The sequence below is a fragment of the Erigeron canadensis genome, chromosome 2 (assembly GCF_010389155.1).
Source record: "Erigeron canadensis isolate Cc75 chromosome 2, C_canadensis_v1, whole genome shotgun sequence".
NCBI classification, from domain to species: domain Eukaryota; kingdom Viridiplantae; phylum Streptophyta; class Magnoliopsida; order Asterales; family Asteraceae; genus Erigeron; species Erigeron canadensis.
The window spans coordinates 17,887,719-17,909,788 of NC_057762.1; the positions used below are offsets into that span (position 1 = coordinate 17,887,719).

General features: G+C 37.5%; 1 protein-coding gene across 1 annotated transcript; it reads right to left on the reverse strand.

Annotated features, from left to right (window-relative positions):
* Positions 1–18,777: 18,777 nt before the first annotated feature.
* On the reverse strand, positions 18,778–19,700 carry LOC122587804. Its single transcript, XM_043759970.1, has 2 exons — positions 19,530–19,700; positions 18,778–19,440 (listed from the first exon to the last, which is right to left on the reverse strand). Exons 1-2 carry the CDS (start codon positions 19,698–19,700, stop codon positions 18,778–18,780), a joined length of 834 nt encoding a protein of 277 aa, XP_043615905.1.
* Positions 19,701–22,070: the final 2,370 nt, after the last annotated feature.

The following is a 22,070-nucleotide window of genomic DNA, read 5'->3' on the forward strand; positions in this document are numbered from 1 at the left end:
TTATATGCCTTATCCCAATGGGTAGACCGCTGGACCAGAAACGTAACAATCATCCGATGCAATAATTTCAGCCTGACATTCTTGATTTTAGAAACAGTACCTGAACCACCAGATGGTCAGGCTTCTCCTCCTGAAATTCGAGTCCAATATTGTGCAACGGACTCATTATCACCAAGATCCTGCTTAACATACAGTCCTCTTCACAACACTTGCCTGAATTCATTGTTTCTCAACTGTTCCTGTGAGTACATACCAATATAATAACCAAATTGAGCAATAGATATCTTCCGTTGTGTTCCCCCGCAGTAAAATGAAACACATCTCTCCTCGAAACTATCTTTCACCTTGTTCAACTCCTTAGATAGTTTCAGAGTTGAATAGAATTCCAAGCACAACTCACGGTACACTGGTTCCCTATTCAGAAAAATTTCTTACCACATATCAACATGGACTACCCTATCACCTACGGGCACCTGAATACTAAACCATCTATTAACATCAGCTTCAACCCCAAACAAACAAGCCCCAGTATGATGAAGATATCTTGGCGGGCAGACAACCTGCTTGTGTAGTGAGAACAACTTATTTAAATAAATGTTCTTATGGGGTTGTCTTACCCCTTCAAATGTCAACCAGGTATGCCTTTCATTCCAACTTCCAGGCCAAAACGTAACAGGTGATGGTTCCACTGTTCTCCTAGCAGCCATAGCCGGTTCCTGAGTGGTACAGCTCCCTTGTCCCTCTTCCAGTTGCTTTCTTTTGTCCATTCCAGCAGCATCCTACAATCACAAACCATAAGATAATCACACCTCTTAAATAAGGAATGCTAAACGGGAATCATGTAAATTAACCGAGCTAAATTGGACAGGAAAAGCCCCCCACTGCGGCGCAGTGGGCATAAGCACCCCCTCACTGCGGCGTAGTGGGGTGTAAGGACAAACAGAGACGAAGATTGCCACTGGGGCGCAGTGGCTAGGTTTTCTGGGCAATTTCATCATTGTTCATCACGAATTCAAGCAAACTAATCGGGCTAATTAATCATTCTAACAGTTATATTAAGCATCAATTACCACTTAATCACACTTTAATTCCCCCCCCCCCCACTTGTTCATAAAAAAGCCCTAATTTTTTTTCAAAACCCTAGCTTAAATTTCAAATTAAATCCGGTTGAACAAGTGGTTGAATTGGGAAATCACATACCACATTGGCTTAAATACCCCATAACCAACAAAACCCACAACTTAATTCGGAAATTAAACCTCAAAAATTAAAAATCACAAATTAAAGAAAATAGTCAAGAAAACTTACTCCTCTTCCCATGTTGATGATGAATGGATGATAATCTAAGAGAAAGAGAGAATAAAAGTGCAAGATTGATGGTGGATTAAGATTAAAAATCGGAGCTCTTGGAGGGTATGAAAAAGTCCCGTTTGGTTTTGAAAATAGAGAGAAAAAGAGATAGAGATTTTTGTGGTGAAAAACAAATACATCCCTCCTTATCCCTTTTTCTATTTAAACCCCGCTCCCTTTTTTGACCGGTCAGCATGCCCACTACGGCGCAATGGGCTTCGATCTCCTCCACTGCGGCGCAATGGGGCTTAATGCACTTGGAGCCAAGCAAACAGACTGCGGCGCAGTGAACTCCCCACACCCCCACTACGGCGCAGTAGGGTGATGGTCAATTCTGGACGAGTAATTGGACTGCGTCGCAGTCACCTAATCACATCCCCACTGCGGCGCAGTAGGGCAAAGTGCATTCCAGGGCCGTGGTTTTGGACTACGACGCAGTCACACTTACCTCTCCACTGCGGCGCAGTGGGGATCCACGGCCCAAATTCCTTTTTTTTATCTCATTAGAAAAAATTTCAATGAAAATCTATACCTACACTTTCTTGAGAAGACAAAATCAAAATCTAACTAACAAAACGAAATACAAAGCAACAAAATTAGATACGGGTTGCCTCCCGAGAAGCGCTTAATTTATTCACGAGTCTTGAGCTAGACTCGACCTACTTCAAGTTTTCGGTTCAAAAATTGGGACTTCTTCAACCATCCCCTCTTCCTACTCTTCTTCCAAATATAACTTTAACCTATGACCATTGACAATGAAAGACCCATTTCCATCCCTTTTAAACTGTTCAACATAACCGGACGGATACACATGTTTAATACAAAAGGACCTATCCATCTGGAAGTCAACTTTGGTTGTTTGATTTTAAATTTTGACAAGAACAACAAAACTTTTGCTCCAACCTTAAAGTCCTTCCTACGGATCTTTTTATCATGACAAACCTTGGTCTTTTCCTTATAAAGCCTAGAATTCTCATAAGCTCCTAACCTAAGCTCATCGAACTCATGGAGCTGCAACATCCTAAGTTCACCGGCTTCCATCATGTCTAGGTTCAAGTTTCTCAACGCCCAATACGCCTTATGCTCTAGTTAAACCGGTAGATGACATGTCTTTCCATAAAGCAACCGGTATGGCGTGGTGCCAATTGGTGACTTAAAGGCGGTCCTAAATGCCCACAAGGCGTCATCTAACATTTTTGACCAAACCTTGGGGTATCCCCTACCGTTTTTTCCAAGATTCTTTTTAAAGCCCTGTTGGTGTTTTCCACTTGACCACTGGTATGTGGGTGATAAGAAGTCGAAAAATAATGAACAACACCATATCTTTTTAGGACCTTAGCTAACTGATGGTTTGCAAAATGTGTACCTCGGTCACTAATTAAGGCTCTCGGACAACCAAAACGACAAAACAACTGTTTCAAGAAATCAATGACTACCCGAGCATCATTCGTGGGTAAAGCATTGGCTTCGGCCCACTTTGACACGTAGTCAACAACAACTAAAATATACTAAAACTTATTAGACAGTGGGAATGGTCCCATGAAGTCTATACCCCAAATGTCAAAAATTTCACATACTTGAATTCCTTGTCGTTGTTCATATTAGTGATGTTCATATTAGACGGTGGGAATCATCCCGTCTAGTGATGTTCCCTTGTCGTTGGCAAATGTCACAAGTTTCTACCAAAGTCCGGGCCTCTTGAAAGATTGTAGGCCAATAGAAACCTACATCAAACACTTTTTTACCAGTAACTTGAGGACCATAGTGACCTCCAGTTGGACCATAATGACAAGCATCCAAAATCTCCCTGGTTTCAGCTTCAGCTACACATCTCCTCACCATGCCATCTGCACAAATACGAAACAAATATGGGGACTCCCAAAAGTAGAGCCTAGCATCGGTCTTAAGCTTCTTCTTTTGCTGTTTCGAGAAATCATCTGGTATCTCTCCTGCAACCAAATAATTAGCTATATCTGCAAACCAAGGACCATCATTAGTATTATAGAAAACATTAACCGACTCATCGGGGAAACGATCATTGATCTCCCCCTCTTGAAGTTCCTCCCGGTGAGGATCCTCTAGACGACTTAAATGGTCGGCAGCCAAATATTCGGCCCGTTTCTTATCCTTAATTTCTATGTTAAATTCTTGCAATAACAAAATCCAGCGGATAAGTCTAGGCTTAGCATCTTGTTTCGAGAACAAGTACTTTAGGGCCGAATGGTCAATAAACACAACGGTTTTACTCAATACTAAATATGATCTAAATTTGTCAAATGCATAAACAACTGCAAGCAACTCTTTCTCTGTAGTTGTGTAGTTCTGCTGGGCTGGGTTCAAGGTTTTACTAGCAAAGTAGATCGGCTTGAAATGCTTATCAATCCTTTGCCCAAGCACTGCTCCTACGGCATAGTCACTTGCATCACGCATTAATTCAAATGGCAAATTCCAGTCCAGTCTAACCATGATAGGAGAATTAGTCAACTTCTCCTTTAATACCTGAAAAGCTCTCAAACAAGCATCATCAAAAACAAAAGGGACATCCTTCTCCAACAGGTGGGTCATCGGACGAGTAATCTTGGAGAAATCTTTCATGAATCTCCGGTAGAAACCGGCATGACCAAGAAAACTTCTTACCCCTTTCACATTGGAAGGCGGGGGTAGCTTGGCTATAATGTAACAACCGTCTTAGAAATGTAGTAAATAAAACCCACAAATTTCATCAAAGTTCTAGACGTGCTTTAGACTTAAGATATATGCTCACATGTAGGTCAATTCGATCTTAAACCTTAGAGTTATATGACGAGTTTATAATTTAATACGATAAAATACTAGATTTCGAGTCGTAGACGATCGTATTTAAGAAAGTTCTAGTCCAAAAATGTTCACAAATAGTCCCTACATTTATTAGGTTATTTAATATTGGAAAACTATAAATAGATTCTCTTAGAGAGAGAAACCCCATTTCTTCATCTTCTCCATCTCACCTCTCTCTCTCTAAAACACTCTTGCAACCACCATTTTCACACACAAAATCCATCTCTTGATTTTGGGTTGTTAAACCAAAATTTCTTGTACTTTTAGCTTTCTTGTGATAATCAAAACATATTTCTAGCATCAAATTTCAGGTAACAACATCAAATTTTGAGTTTTTGATCAAAATAAAAGTGTACTTTTTCAAGTTTATGTTCTTGATGATTTGGTCCATTTTTGATATGAAAAACGTGTTAAAAGCTAATGGGTTTGTGTCTAAATGTGTTTAGTAACCTTTTTATGCACGAATTTGGGTCATAACATGCTTAAATCTACAAAACCCATTTTTGAAAATGAGGGAAAACTTGTTCATAATGTGCCACGTCTTATTTGTGTTATAGATGGTCTTGAAATCGTTAAAAGTGTTAATGGTTAGTGTTATTATGTACATATGTACTAGTTTGATGTTCTAACAAGTCCCGGAATCGATCTGGATCATTCGTGTATTGATTAAGTGTTGTTTTCAGCCGTCCTGGAGACTAAGACGATCTCCTAGGACGATCTCCTAAGACGATCTCCCAGGACGATCTTGTTGTTAAGATCGTCCTGGCAGCCTTCTCAATTCTTGTTTCGTGCTCGTTTGTTCTTGTGTGATGTTGTGTTGTATTGGAATGTTTAATGGGTAACCGATCCTTTGGATTGGTTTAGCTCAAACACTTGATCGTGAAACGATCTTGTGACTTTTTCATGTCCTTAAAATGGGATGATCTTCATCCTTGGTGGCCAAAACGATCTTGAGAAACGATCTTGTGAAACGATCTTGACCCCTCTTGCACCTAAAACGATCTTGAGGAACATCCAGGACGATCCTGGCTAGCCAGTGGGACGATCTTGGCTAGTCACGGGGACGATCTTGCCTTCCAAACAGTAGAACGACTTTGTTCATTCCTTAAACAACTTGAGCTTGTTTTATATCACTCCACACTTTATCCTTTAACATCAAAACAGTTCATAACAACATCATTACTCGATTTAACACCTCAAGGGCTGATCATTGACACCAAGGCTAGTTCCTAATTCGATCTAAGGCAACGTACGAAGTGCAAACCCTAATTAAAGTACAATAAAGACATGTTTTATCTTGATTATTAAAGTACAAATCCTATGAACAACTAAATTGAGTTCTTAAGTCTAAAGTTCACTATTTAAAGGCTCATACAACTCATTATTACGATAAGTACTTATGTGTGAGTTCAAAGACATTCATTTCGGGTCCAATTCATGTACAACACTTTTGAGTCAAAACGTTCAAAGATCTTTAAGGGACCAAATCATCAGTTCATCAAGGACAACTCAGTGAATAATTAATCACAAGAACTAACACATGTATCCATCTATGCTCAATGATTTGTGATTAGGTTGACATCAAGACATACTTGGATTCGAATAGACATATCTCACTTATATCTGTGCTCATACTCTGTACTTGTAGAACTACGCTTGTAGCAGATCACTGTGAGTCTTCGTAGCCCCTTTTTCCATACTTATATTTTGGGGTGAAAGGAATACTATCTATGCTTTTATATATGTCGTAACTGCTTTTACTACTCCATGGCTATTTGACTACTTGATACTGTTAGCCGGTCCTGTTGAGGATTGTGTGTGCTCGATTGATACTATTAGCCGGTCCTGTTGAGGATAGTGTGTGCTCGATTGATACTATTAGCCGGTCCTGTTGAGGATTGTGTGTGCTCGATTGATACTATTAGCCGGTCCTGTTGAGGATTGTGTGTACTCGATTGATACTTTTAGCCAGTCCTGTTGAGGATTGTGTGTGCTCGCTTATTTATGTGCAAGTTGATCTTTAGCCATTACATACTACTTTACAATTGATTTCTATTGACGGCATAAAACGCTTTTATACTACTTGTTTATACTCAAACCTACGAACTCACCAACCTTTGTGTTGACACGTTTAAGTATTCCTTTCAGGTAATCAAGCTAATCGTGGCTAGGATTGGTAGCATGGGACTCTTAGCAGACTTCAGGATTTAGGATGGGAGTTTGCATGCTTTTACTTATGCTTGGTGCCAATATGCCTAATTGTTTCCCCTGCATGGGAACTTATCGTACTTGATTTGATTACTTTTGTTGAACTTGTGTGTGATGACTACTACTATGCTTGCTTAGTTATGAATTTGACTATTTACGGTTATTCTATACACTCATTTAGTATTCCTATGTAACATCCATGTGTGCGTGTGCTTTATCTTACATCCCGAGTTTCCGCCTTAGTCGGGGTGTTACATATAACATCTATCTTAGCCCTATCAACCTCTATCCCGGCCTTTGACACTTTGTGCCCCAACTATAATAACACGATTTCTGCTCTAGATTTGATCTCAACAATGGCGGATGTAAGTGTGTGTGTTCTTGGTGTGTTTAGTGTGTGTATTGAGAGAGTATGTGTGTGTGTGTGTTTTGGATGGACTACGGTGTGAGTCGAATTATGAGGGCTGTTATTGAAATAGTTATATGTACATGTATGTATATGATGCCTAAGGAATGAGGAGTATTTATACTATAAGTCCTTACACATGCTAAACTATACATTTAGCTCCTCATCCTTAGTTATCATATATCTATCATTTAACAACAAGTAAGTCCACAATCTTGATTACAATTTATCACTATTTTTGGATTTTTAACATCCTCCCCCTTAGTGATATATTGTAATGGATGAAGTACGTGTTATTTTGTCTTGTAGGAATGAAGTAGATGAGCCCGGTGGTGAAGACAATTGGTATGATGAAACAAGACTTCAAAGCTTTCTCATTGCCTTTGGAGATCTTGAATCAATCTTGCTCTTGGACTTCTTGAAGTTAAAACATAAGGTAATTCTCAATGTTCTTAATTGAATAGAGAATAAAAAATGTGTCTTGAATCTTTGAGAATTGTTGAACCAAGAATCAGAGTTGTCTTTTGAAATGCGGAAGGTATAAACTTGGCGTTGGTTCTTCAATCTTCGATTCTTGAGTGAAAATTGTTTTCTTGGAATAAAGTATCAAAAGTTTGTACTCTCCCCCTTGATGTATGCATAGGAACATTCTTGAACAAGTGTAAATAAACAACTTGAAGATCTTCAATGAAATCTGTTGATGAAGACTCTTTTGAAGCTTTACTTCTTGGTCTTGAATCTTCCAATCAATTTTCAACTTTTCGTAACTTTGATCTTTGTTACATTTAACTTGAACACTTTGGAGAGTAAATATTTGAATGAAATTTGGATAAATCTCTTATAAAGTGATCATAAATATTTGAATGAAATTTGGATAAATCTCTTATAAAGTGATCATGCTCCCCCTCAATTCATGAGTATAAACATTTTGGAGCATCTTTGAACATTTGTTCCATCTTGAGATAATATCCTTGACTGAAATTCCATTAATTGCAAGTTTTTCAATTAATCCCATACATCCTTAACTCTAAATATTCTCTCTTATCTTCATCCCTAACCTCCATACACTCACTTCAGCACAAATCAAGCTAAAAAATCAATTATAATCGTTTCTCCCCCTCATAATGACAAAGTTGGGAACCAATGTCATTATGCAAACATTGATTGATTAAATACTAAAAGAAATAACACAAGTTAAAACAAGATTTGCCTGGAGAAATATCAAGCATCCACTCATCAACTCAAATCATTAGCCCAACCCAAAGAATCCTAAGGGTAACTAAAATGTTAGGTTGAAATTGTTGGTACAAATGTTATAGAATGGTGTTGGTGGTTTCAGTGTTTGTGAGATGAGAAAAGAAACCGGATAAGAATGATCCGTTAACATGTTCAAAAATCAAAAGGATTAATGAAATGATCGAAAGAAATGTATAACATTTTTCGGATTTCCTATGTATCATTGAGACATGCACAAAGCACTGTTCTAACATAGTTCGGTCTGCGACTTTTCACCACTAGATTGCTCTAAAGAATATAAATCATGGTTAGTACAGCCGAAGCGTTCGATGACCACAATCTATTATCCTTAAAGACTTTTAGGTAAAATCCGAGGTCACTATTAGACTTCTCGTTCACTTGATAATCACATAAATGCAATTATGAGACCTACGTTCAACGTTGGAAAAGATGTTAGCATTGGTAGGATTTCCATTTGATCATCGTGGAATATCAATTAAGATATCACTACATATGTTCCGGCTATATCACATAGATAAGCAATAATATCACAAAGATATGACTCGAATGTGTCTTAAGAAAATGAAAATGATCAAATGAATGATCAAGCACGATAGCTCTAGACACAATGTGATCAAATGAAGTCGGGGACTGGAGCAGAATGTCTCCCTTTTTCAATATCAACATCTTCCAAATGAAGAGTCAATAGAAATGTGAAAATATCCATGAGAAATGAAACAAGTATTTGTTAAGAAACACTTGAGTGGTTAGGTAAAGATGTGCATCGCTTCACCGGGTCTATGAAGTCTTTATCAAGATATCAACAAATGACATTCGATAGAAATTTGTTTTACCCGGCGATTTGAGAAATTTAGGGAAGGGTATCATTTCTTTTAACCCTTTTCTCACAACATATCACCATAACCTCTCACTTTTCGACTTTACTCCCTCCACCCTATTTGCACGAAATCATCATCACTCAAAATACCCTTACTATCTAATGAAAGAATTGAATACTCCGGGGTTAGAACTTATCGGCGATGATGAAGTTTATGGAGTGAACGAATCGCTCATGTGCACACTAATCACCGAACTTCAATTGATGAGAAGTCATTTAGAAATCATCAAACATGTGTATGAAAAGATTTAAAACACATTTGAAGTTTTGAAATCATAAACTACCCCTTAATCTATGCAAAGTTATATCAAAATGTTTTTCATAGAAAGGTAGAGCAAAAATTGATTTTTGTGAAATCAAAAAAAATCTTCGTTGTGATATATACAGAAAAATTTGAGAGTCTAAAGTGAACAAAAATTTATTTTTTTTTTAAACACAAAATTTTTGCTTCAACAACAATGTTCATAGTAAGAATACTAGGGAGTACACAAAGGCGTTCGATCCTTCGCATCTTACATCAACAAGTTGGATGCAACATAAAAGATTTAAGCACATTTAACTCAATCAATTGTTCAAGATGAGACAACTAGGGAGTACACAAAGGCGTTCGATCCTTCGCTTCTCATATCAACAATTGAGAGTGAAAGAATATTTTGACGGGAAAAATAATACTTTTGGAAATAAATAAAAACTTTTAAGAACGGGTTATACACAGAGTATGTATAAGCCATTAAGTAATAAATAAATCATTTAAGCACGGGTTACATACAGAGTATATGTAAACCACTTTGAAATAAATAAATCTTTTTGTTATTTTTTTTTAAAATTTTACATTTTTGTATTTGATTTTTGTCTTTTCAAATTTTGTATTTTGTTTTTCAAGAATGAATCAAAAACAAAAAAAGTTAAGGTTCAAGATTTAACATGCCAAGCTTAGAGATAAGAAAATTAAACCTCTTTTCGTCCAATGGTTTGGTGAACAAATCTGCAAGCTGATAGTTAGTTCCCACAAAGTAAAGCTCGATGTCACCTTTCTCAATATGATCTTTGAGAAAATGATATCTCACATCTATATGCTTTGATCGAGTGTGGTTTACTGAGTTGACTGCAATAGCAATGGCACTTTGAGAATCACAATAGATAGGGATATGATCATATTTCAGACCATAATCTGTAAGTTGAGTCTTCATCCATAGTACTTGAGCACAACAACTAGCCGCAACCACATATTCAACTTCAGGTGTTGATAGTGACACACAATTCTGTTTCTTGGAAGACCAACTCACAATTTTATCACCTAAAAATTGTAAAGTAACGGAAGTGCTCTTGCGATCAAGTTTACAACCTGCATGATCTGCATCTGAATAAGCAGTTAGATTGAATCCAGTATCCCTTGGATACCAGAGACCTAAATTGGGTGTACCCTTCAGATAACGAAATATTCGTTTCACAGCTTGAAAATGTAAATCTGTTGGAGCAGCTTGATACCTAGCACATATACATGTTGCAAACATTATATCTGGGCGAGATGCTGTAAGATACAACAACGAACCAATCATACTTCTATATCTCTTTTGGTCAAATGGTTTCCCATTTTTATCAGCATTAATATTTGTTCGAGCAGCCATTGGGGTAGAAATTGAAGAACATGTAGTCATATCAAACTTTTTCAACATATCATTAATGTATTTACCTTGTGATATAAAAATACCATTTGGTAATTGTTTGATTTGAAAACCCAAAAAATAGTTCATTTCCCCAATCATGCTCATTTCAAAATGATTAACCATTAGAGATGAAAAATTTCGACAAAATGTTTGACTGGTTAACCCAAAGATAATATCATCAACATATATTTGGACAAGAAGAACATGTTTACCTTGTTTACGAATGAACAGAGTAGGGTCAATTGTGCCTTTGGTAAAGCCCCCTCTTATCAAGAAAGTAGTTAAGGAATCATACCATGTGCGGGGTGCTTGCTTAAGACCGTAGAGAGCCTTGTCTAACCTGTAGACATGGTTTGGCCTTTTAGAATCAACAAAACCTTCTGGTTGTTCAACGTAAACTTCTTCTTTGAGTTCACCATTCAAGAAAGCTGTCTTCACATCCATTTGAAACACAGTGAAGTTTCGGAATGCGACATAAGCTAAGAAAATCCGAATGGCTTCCATTCTTGCAACTGGAGCAAAAGTTTCATCGAAGTCAACACCAGGTTGTTGGCAATAACCCTTTGCAACTAGTCGAGCTTTGTTCCTTACTACTACTCCATTCTCATCCTTCTTGTTCTTGAAAATCCACTTTGTTCCAATAGGTTCATCTTTTCTTGGATTTGGAACTAATCTCCATACTTTCAGTCTTTCAAATTGAGCGAGTTCTTCTTGCATAGCTTTAACCCACTCTAGATCACGAAGAGCTTCAGAGACAGTTTTGGGTTCGATGTTGCTGAAAGAAAGTGCAACAAGACACTCGTTTACTGAAGTACGAGTAGATACTCCGGCTTGTGGATCTCCAATAATTTGATCAGTAGGATGATTTTTCAGCATACGTGACCACTTGCGATCATGCGGAAGAGGATCTTGTTGTTGAACATCTACATCATCATCATTAAAACCTGAGTTTTGTTGAGAGATGGAATCATAGCTTGGTAGAATAGCTTCCTCATAGGATGGATGATCGAAGTTAAGTGGCACATACACATTTGGAGTGTTTATCGGATTGGTAGTCTGAGTAAACTGGGTAGGTTGTTCTTGAACATTCACTTGAGAAGAAATATTAGGAGAGGGTGGTGAAGAAGAATCATTAGAAGAGGATGAAGAGCTACTACTAGAAGATGTAGCACCTTGCTCAGAAGAACTTGACGATGATTCATGATTGTTGTCAGGAATTGGATTATTTGTCTGAATTGGTTCAACGATGATTTGAGATTCTTCATCATGAATTGGTTTAGAATTGTAGAATTCTTCAAAAAGAATATCTAATTCATCACTTGTTGGAGTTGGAAACTTCTTGAATTTTGATGCTAAAGTAGAAGTCCTTGATGAAGTACCTGAAGCACTTGGATCATTACTTGTTGGTAACAAACTTTCTTGTTCAAAGATCATGCCCGACATCTCATCAAACCAAACATTCATTGTTTCTTGAATTGTATTTGTTCGGCGATTGTAGATTCGGTAGGCAATTGATGTCTTGGAATAACCAACAAAGTAACTTTCATCACCTTTCTTCTCGAACTTTCCAAGATTCTCCCGATCATTCAAAGTATAACAAACACACCCAAAGATATGAAAATAGTTAATGTTGGGTTTGCGTTTGTTAACAACCTCATAAGGAGTCTTCTCGAAACGCTGATTGACAATGGACTGATTCTGAGTGTGACACACACTGTCAACAACTTTAGCCCACATATTGGAAGGCAACTTGGAATAAGCAAGCATTGTTCTTGCAGCTTCCACTAGCGTTCGATTTCTCCTTTCAACCACTCCGTTTTGTTGTGGGGTACGAACTGCTGAGAATTGGTGAGTAATGCCCTTGGATTTACAAAACTCATCAAATACGGTATTCTTGAACTCGGTACCGTTATCCGAACGGATGTAACAAAATGGAAGTTGAAGATTTACTTGAGTAGTAGTGATGAAATTGATCACAATCTGAGTTGTTTCATCTTTGAATGCAAGGAACTTGACCCAAGTATATCTTGAATAATCATCAACAATAACCAAGATGTATTTCTTCCCATTTCGACTTTATACTTTCATCGGCCCACAAAGATCCATGTGAAGCAAATGAAGAGGTGCTAATGAATTTGGAGATTTCTTTGGTTTATGAGAAGCTCGTTTAATCTTCCCAACAGCACAAGAAGGACAAACATGCTCACTCTCATACTTATAGTCCGGCAAGCCTTCAACAAGATGCTTGTTGACCAAAGTATTGATGGTTGGAAAATTTAGGTGAGAAATCCTTCTATGCCACAACCAAGAATTCTTTGATGTAGCTTTCAAAATGAGACAAATATTGTCGGTTGGTTGGTTATCATCAAGATTGACGGTAAAAAGGTTATCATCGCGATCGCCACACAGAATGTCAACTCCATCTAGAGTTTGGATTTTGCAAAGAGATTGTCGAAAAAGAACTTGAAGATTGTTGTCACAAAATTGTCCAACACTGAACAAGTTATGACTTAATCCTTCAACATAATGAACTCTCTTGATGACAATTCCATTGCGTTCAATGTCTCCATAACCTAAGATAGGAGCGAAATTGTTGTTCCCAAATCAGACAGTTCCCATGAATCGTTCGATAAAGTTCTTGAGCAATGCTTTATTGCCAGTCATGTGTTTTGAACACCCGGAATCGAGTATCCAAACACAGATGGTTATTTCCTTCAATCAAAGAAATTTAACCGACTTTAGGTACCCACTTGAAGACGGGTCCTTTGTGGTTAGTTAACACAGGCAGGGTATATAACTTAGGAATTGCATTCAAACATTCTTTAGAATCTACATGAGCATTAACAAGCACATTATCAATAAGCACACTTGGATAAAAAGTACGAACATTCACACATGAATTAAAATTAACATGTCTACCAGCATTCAAACCATACACACGAGAACAAGAATTAACATTGTTTACAACATCACAAGGCCTAGCCTTGGCACCATTAACATTGTTTTTCACTGAGGACTTAAAAGATAAATTGTTTGACTCAACAGAAACATGCTTCTTCTTACTACCAGTTTTTCTACTTTGTCTTTTCTTCTTTTTCTCAACATTAGTGAACTTAGGTACTAACAACTCAGCTACTCATTTAGTATCACTATTTATGCTTTTTCCACCTGTTGAATTGACACTAAGAAGATTAGAACGAGGGTTTTGAAGCACTTTTATCTTTTTAGACTCTTTTGGAGGTGTGGAAACTTCTTGTTTCTTAGCTACCCATACAAAGGTTCTATTTCATCCTTGGCTTTTTGCCATGGTGTGATATTCTCAAATCCCAACCCGAGAAAAAGATCATCTTTTGCAATTTTTGACTTGTTAAAATAGGCAGTGAAACCCAAGAGAGGGTTTTGCTCAACTTTATATAACTTCTCTTGATAGAAAAGTATATTCTTTTTAAATTCCTCAACTTGTTTTTCAAGATTTCCAATCTCAACGCCTTTTAGAAATAAAGTATGATTTAAGTCAGAAATCTTTCTTTCGAGTTCAACGTTGTTTGGTTTAGCTTCTTGAAGCTTCTTATTGAGAATATCAACATCCATTTGTCTAGCATTTGCCCGAAGTCATTCATTGGTCTTTTGAATTTCAAGATCTTGATTGGCTTTTTCAAGATCTTGAATGGTCTTTTCAAGATTATGACATTTTTCTAATAACTTAGAATCAGGAGAGGCATTCAACTCACATTCTTTAACCAACATCCTTTCTTTATATGATTGAAAGTCTTGTTTAATAGCATCATGTTCAAAAAGTAATTTTGAATGTTCTTCAAGAAGTTTTGAAAATTTACTTTTAGACAATGAAATACTATTTTGCAAGTTTTTGTTTTTGTTGGTTAAAGACTTAATATGAGTTGTCAAGTTTGACAAAGCTAAATTAAGCGACTCTTTATCTCTAACTAATGAAAAAGTAGAGTTAAGATTTACCTCATCATCTGGGTACTCATCATCAGTGCTTTCAGCCTCAAAAGCCTTGTCCTTGGCCAACCTTGCCATAAAGCAAACATTAGCAGAAAGATCTTCATCTTCATCATCCGAGAGCAATAGCCATTTGTCATCTTCAGCAAGCAATGCATGACTGGCTTCCACTTGCTTGGCTAATAACATCTTCTGCTTGTAGTACTCATAGTTCTGCTTACGAGGTTGCTTGCAATCAATAGAAAAATGATCAGGAATTCCACAGTTGTAGCACTTTTTGTCTGATGTTTTCCCTTTCTCAACAACTGGTTTCTCAAATCCTTCTTTCTTCTCACCATGCTTTGATCCACTTCCTTCACCATGCTCATAACTCTTTGAATGATATTGTTCCTTCTTTGGAAATGCACTTGTAGAAGAGGTGTGGAGATTGTTGTTTGTTGGCCTCGCTTTGTAGAATTTCTTCTTGAAATGCTTAGTTACCGGGCAAGAGCTTGATATAGTTCATCTGAGACACCATCTCTTGTAGCCATCATATCATCTCCCTCCTCATCAGATGAAGAAACAACTACCATTTTCCTTTTAAGAGCTTCAGAAACCTTCTTTTCAACAATCAATGCCAAAGGATCAGAAGATACAACTTCTGGCATTTTGTTTGATGAAGCTTTGTTTAGAACTTGATATTCATTGAGTTTGAAGGATTCATGAAGATTATGGATGGTGAACTTGGCTAGATTTTGATGTTGCTTAATCTGTGTTCCATAATCTTCCCATTCAGGACCAAGAGCTTTGATGAATTTGATGTTTAACTCAATCTCTGATTTCTTGACATTGTTCTTCCTAAGTTCATTTATGACATTGCAGAATCTACAGTAGACAGCCTCTAGAGATTCATTTGGCAATTTTCTGAAGTTGTCAAACTCAGTCAACACATTTGTCAATCTTATTGTTGAAGTCAGGTCAGATGCTTCCATTTCTCTTGCCACCTCATCCCATATCTCCTTGGCTGTATCATAAGAATCAACAGAACCATAGATTTCATCTGGTAGTGCTTTGTATAAGCATGATCTAGCTCTGTTATCTGCAGCTGTACGATCTTTTTGTTCAGCATTCAAAAGATCAAGAGTGAGAATTGCACCGGTAGTGGGATGGCGATGAACTGCAAGTCCATTAAGAAAGGAATCTTTAAGTAGGTGACCATTCGGTTGACATTCCACATAGTCCATGAATCTTTTCTTCCATAGTCCATAAGAACCACGGTAGAGAACTGGAGGTCTTGTATCGGAACCCAATGCCAATGCTTCACGAGAAACCATTTGAAAGAGATTTGTTTTGAAACTTGAAATGAGAGTTTAAAAAAATCAGGAAGTGAAACGATCTTGATGAAGCTCGTTTTAGGTGAAGATCGTTTTTGAAAGATCGTCCTAGATTTGGAAAAAGAAGCAAGACGAATGAATGGAAGATCGTCTTGGAAGAAATTCAGTGGAATTTGTCTAAGTATGAAATGAAATTGAAATTGAGATATGTTTTTGGATTTTTGAAAATGAGAATTGAAATTGAATTAAAGGAATTGAAAATGAAAAATTGAGAAATGAAAGACTTAGAAATGAAACGATCTTGTTTAAGATCGTCTTAGAAATTTTGAAGAGAAAATGAGACGGTCTTGAGATGAAGATCGTTTTGGGTTACTGAGAAATTTTCTAAGTAATTTTTGAAAAATTTGACAGAGTTTCAGTATGACTTTGGAAGGAATGAATATGAGCAAAACCAATCACGAATGATCAGTTACCAAGGAAGTGTGTGATTCCCAATCACAACAACTTCAATTAAACAACCAAAACACACCAACTTTCAACAGACACTAAGACGATCTTGGGCAAGATCGTCCTAGAGTCAGGTAACTGAGACGATCTTGGCAAGATCGTCTTAGTTTTCTGCCTTAATTTTCAAAGTAAACCACTTTGAATAGACCAAAACCGATCCTTTCGGATTAGTTAGCCACAAACAATACTTCACACCACAACCACTTGCTAGAACGATCTTGTGAAGATCGTCCTACAAGCCACAACACACAGAGTATGAACGAATGAAAATTCAAGCATTGAGACGATCTGCAGAAGATCGTCCTAGTGAGAATCGTCCTGAGATCATCCTCTTCATCAGATAACAACACATTTTCAGAAACTCCATTAATGACTTTTAAAACTTCAATATCTTTTGAATTACTTGGAGTTAGAACTTGAAATCACTTGCAAACTGCTTGTTTTCACGTCCGCAACAAATCCTTGAACATAATTCAGCTAAAAACACAACAAAATCAAATTCCGAAATTTGAGCGCCAAAATCTAAAAATTCAATCTCAAGTTCTAGATCGAATTGAAACTTGAAACTTAACAGGATTATGTTTTAAGCTATAAGGAATCTAAATTTGAACAAAAATTGATGATTTTATGTGATTTAAACGATGAAAAATGATGAAACAGGGGACGGTATGAAAAACGGTTTTTGAATTTGATTTTTGATGAAATTGAGATCAAAAACAGTTATGGATCGATATCAAAGTGATGTTTGCTCTGATACCACATGTAATAACACGATTTCTGCTCTAGATTTGATCTCAACAATGGCGGATGTAAGTGTGTGTGTTCTTGGTGTGTTTAGTGTGTGTATTGAGAGAGTATGTGTGTGTGTGTGTTTTGGACGGACTACGGTGTGAGTCAAATTATGAGGGCTGTTATTGAAATAGTTATATGTACATGTATATGATGCCTAAGGAATGAGGAGTATTTATACATGCTAAACTTTATATTTAGCTCCTCATCCTTAGTTATCATATATCTATGATTTAACAACAAGTAAGTCCACAATCTTGATTACAATTTATCACTATTTTTGGATTTCTAACACCAACATAATTCCCTCAGTCACCATGAAATGACACTTTTCCCAATTCAAAACAAGGCGTGCCCTTTCACACCGTGTCAACATCTTATCTAAGTTATGCAAGCAAGACCGAAAAGAATCCCCAAAAACCGAGAAATCATCCATGAAAACCTCCATGGAGGTCTCAGGCATGTCCTGGAAAATAGCAATCATGCACCTTTGAAAGGTGCCCGGGGCATTACACAAACCAAACGGCATTCGCCTATAAGCAAAAGTACCAAATGGGCATGTGAAAGTGGTCTTTTCTTGGTCTTTTGGATCGATGGGCATTTGAAAGTACCCTGAAAATCCATCTAAGAAACAAAAGTATTCATTGCCTGCAAGTCTTTCCAACATTTGATCAATAAATGGCAGGGGAAAGTGATCCTTTCGGGTGACATCATTAAGCTTACGGTAATCAATATAAACCCGCCAACCCGTCACTGTTCTAGTAGCCAAAAGTTCATTATTTTCATTTTCAATCACTGTCATGCACCCTTTTTGGGCACACAGTGAACTGGACTTACCCAAGAACTATCGGCAATAGGGAAAATTATCCCTGCATCTAACAATTTAATGACTTCTTTTTTCACTACCTCTTTCATGTTAGGATTAAGCCTCCTTTGTCTCTGGACAACGGGCTTCACATCATCAGCAAAATCAATTTTATGTTGGCAAAAATCAGGACTAATATCTGGAATGTCGGTAGTCTTCTAAGCAAAAGTCCGCTTATGAGCCTTAAGTACGGCCAAAAGAAGTCCTTTCTCGTCACTCGAGAGTGAGGACAAGATAATTACGGGTAGAGAGGATTTACCTGCCAAGTAAGCATACTCCAAGTGGGCAGGCAATGGTTTAAGCTCCAAATCAGTAGGTGGTACATCAACCAAATTTGGTACCCTCGAGCTTCCATCCGCAACAACCTTATCAAAACTCTCATCTTCTAGAGGTGTCTCATCCAGACTAAGTGCCATCACCTCTGCAAACAAATCATCATCATCAATTTCTCCAGCTCCTAAGCATGTGAGCTCTTCATCAACTTCTGTCTCCATGAGTTCCTAAAATTCTTGATCTAAAGCATCATCAATGACATCAATCCTGAAACAAGACTCGTCAGTAGAATAAGAATGCTTAATAGACCTTTCAACATTAAACACAATCCTATCAGTACCCACACCCAAAGAAATCTCCTTAACTTTTACCCGGATAACGGCATCCGCGGTGTTAAGGAATGGTCTACCTAGAACAAGGAGTACCTTAGTGTCTTCTTCCATTTCTAAGATTACGAAGTCAACCAAAAACACAATATGGCCTACCTAGACAGTCATATTTTCAGCAATCCCAATGGGATACTGAAAAGAATGGTCAGCTAATCTTATACTCATTCTGGTAGGTCTCAATACTCCCAAAGCCAGTTTACTCCAAACCGAGTAAGGCATCAAATTGATACTAGCATCTAAGTCGGCAAGTGCCTTACAAGTAAAAGAACGAATAGAACAAGTGATAAGGAAACTCCCTGGATCCTCAAGCTTAGGTGGAAAATGTTGGTTCTGCAAGATAGCAAAACACTCGGCATTAAGATAAGTGGCCCTCACCTCATCCATCTTTCCTTTATCCGTCACAAGTTCTTTGATAAACTTGGCATAGTTGGGCATTCCCTGAATCAAATCAACCAAAGGAACATTAATGTGAAAATTTTTAATCATATTGACAAATTTATCATACTGTTCCTTCAACTTCGCCTTTCTGAACAGTTGTGGAAATGGAACCTTAGGTTTGTATGGCTTAGCCTCGGGTGTCACAGCCGGTTTCGGTGGATTAACCAGATTCTTCACAGTTGGACTATCCTCCATTTCAATCTTCTCATCAACATCAGCATCTCCATTCCCTGAATCCTGCACATCTGAAAGAACAACATTAGGCATAGGAGGAGGATCATAGGATCTACCTGTTCTGGTTGTAATGGCCTTTGCTTGCTCCTGACGAATTGGAAGTGGAGTGTACTTATGTCCATTGTTAGGACGTTGGTTCTGCTTTGGATTCTGCTGAGTGTTACTAGGCAAAGCACCCTGGGCCTAGTGATAGCAGCCATCCTACTCTCAAGATCCTTGAAGTTGATATCCTGATTCTTGGCATTCATCTCCACTTTGCCATTGATCCTATCCAACCTCTCACTCAACTCCTTAGTATCCTCTCTTATATTCTGAATGCTTTGGCTGGTCTCAATCTGGTTGCTCATCATTTGCTTCATCATCTCTCTCAAATCGGCATTAGGATGGGTAGTAGAAGATGAAGAAGTTGATCCTTGACTTTGTTGAGTCTCCTGCTGCTATGGCTGACTTTGATAATTATTCCTTTGCCACCTGTTGCCTGAAAAACGAGTAGAATTAGCAGGAAAAGAAGAGTTATAGGAGTTACTACCCGATGACCGGTTCTGAAAACCGGTGTTTTGCTGAAAACCTCCTTGTAGCTGATTCTGAATGTAGTTTACATCTTCAGCTCCCCGATTGGGACAATCTTCAGAATAATGTGTAACACCACAATGATCACACCCATCAGCAAGAACTTTCACATCCCTTTCAAGGTAACCAAACCGAGACTCTTGAGCTGCAAATCCCTTATCCATACGTGCAGACAAAGCCTGAATCTCGTCAATGACATTAGAATTGTGGCTACCATCGGCCCTTGCAACTTTACCTTGCTTAGCTCCTCTGTTGAATCTACTCTCATTCTTCAAAAACCTCTTATCATCCATAGCTGCATTATCCTTCACGATAGCTTCTAAGATGTCATAACCTTCATTTGGAGTAATCTTGCTGAAACTTCCACCAAAAGCATACCCCATCTCTCTTTTGGAAGCTTTATTCAATCCATCGAAGAACAACTCTACATACTTTTCCTTGGTTAATTCATCTCCCGGACAAATTCTCAACATTTCTTTAAATCGGATCCATGCATCAACAACATCTTCCCCATCTTCTTGCAAAAAGGATCTAATCAAATTTTCCAATTGTCTTTGAGTTCAAACTGAATAAAACTCACCAATAAACGCTTCTTTGAGTTGATCCCAAGTAGTAATCGAATTCTCGGGAAGATCATTGAACCAATCTTCGCCTTTTCCGGTTAAAGTAATGGGAAAAGTCTCAAGCTTCACGACATTCATTTGATTTTGGCCATATTGATAAAGCCGTGCTAACTTCTCAAATCTCTCCAAGTGCTTATATGGATTCCATTTCACTTTCCCATCAAACTTCTGCTCTTTGATGCTCTTAAGATGATTTGGCTTCAGGTTGAAATTTTGATCAACACCCGGTGTTCTAATAGCGAAACCACGAGCTGTAGGAATAGTTCGGGCTCGGTCACCATACCGGATGTTATTTGGATCTCTCGGTCTTTCGTCACCCATTTCTTCTTTAATAAAGGCAAGATTAAAGAATTCCTCTAAATTAAAGCCTTCATCATCTGAATCTGGAGTGGGTAAGGCTAGAGGTGAATACGGTGGTGGTGCTTCGAAATTAATCTTGCGTCTTGGTGGAGTTCTCAAAGGACTATTCAAAGGTAACCCTGAAGAACGCAAGTTCATCAACTAATAAAGCAAACCTGCAAAACACACCACACGTCAAATGCACCTGTGATAAACAAAGAAAAAGAACTAAACTATTAAAGCAAATAACTTCCTCACGCGTGAGGAAGGATCAAACCACTAAATTAACAACTAAATCGGCACACAATCCCCGGCAGCGGCGCCAAAAACTTCATGTGCAAAATTGAGCTTTAAATTTATAAAACTAGAACTACCTAAAAACTCACTACTACGCACTCATGGGCAGTGGACCCGATCCTTTGTAATATAGTTAAGAGGTAAGACCGTGTTCGTTAGCAGGGATTGGATTGTCTAGTTGTTGGAAGAAATGGTTTGTAAAACGGGTGTTGCTTCAAATTTCCTTTACCAAATTTAATTTAAAAATAAATTGCATTAAATAAAAGAGAACCTCAGACAATGATAATAAAAGTCATCCACCTTGACTTTACTTGACTTCAAATGTGATTGCATTTAATAAAGACCACATTCTTTAGAGTTTACAGATAACCGTGACAAGATTAAGTTGCTCACGTGGTACCACCAACCGTGAACAAATTACCGAATCACCTAATTGCTAGTTAAATTAACCAAGCCGGTACCACCAAAACAAAGACAACCTTTTCCAACAATTAGTTTTATTGACTATCGAATTATCAATTGCACCTATGTGACAATAACGTGGTTCCACCAACCGCTATGAATCACGTTGACAAAATTAATCTTTTCTTAAAATGACATTCAATATCATACCATGAGCTAGTGATAATTACTCATAGACAAGTAACCGTTTTAAAATCACATATACATTCAACTGGTACCACCAACGAAGAAATATATGCAACCAATATCATATTTAATTATTAAAAAGAATTAAACCATCAAGATCACGGAACAACGATAATTAAATAAACTCTTTTGAATTAAAAATATTGCAATCACATCATTCGTCTCATTTCATCAAGGTGGATGATTAAACGTTTAGCCACTCATGATTAATTCAAAATAATAATTAACATAGAAGAAAAA

What these genes read in the sequence shown, in the direction of transcription:
- LOC122587804 (XM_043759970.1), bottom strand. Translation starts at nt 19,700, where the DNA reads ATGAGCAACCAGATTGAGACCAGCCAAAGCATTCAGAATATAAGAGAG. An exon ending in CTGCTATCACTAGGCCCAGG is followed by an intron (nt 19,441 to 19,529) that starts GTGCTTTGCCTA and finishes CCAATTCGTCAG; the next exon opens with GAGCAAGCAAAGGCCATTAC.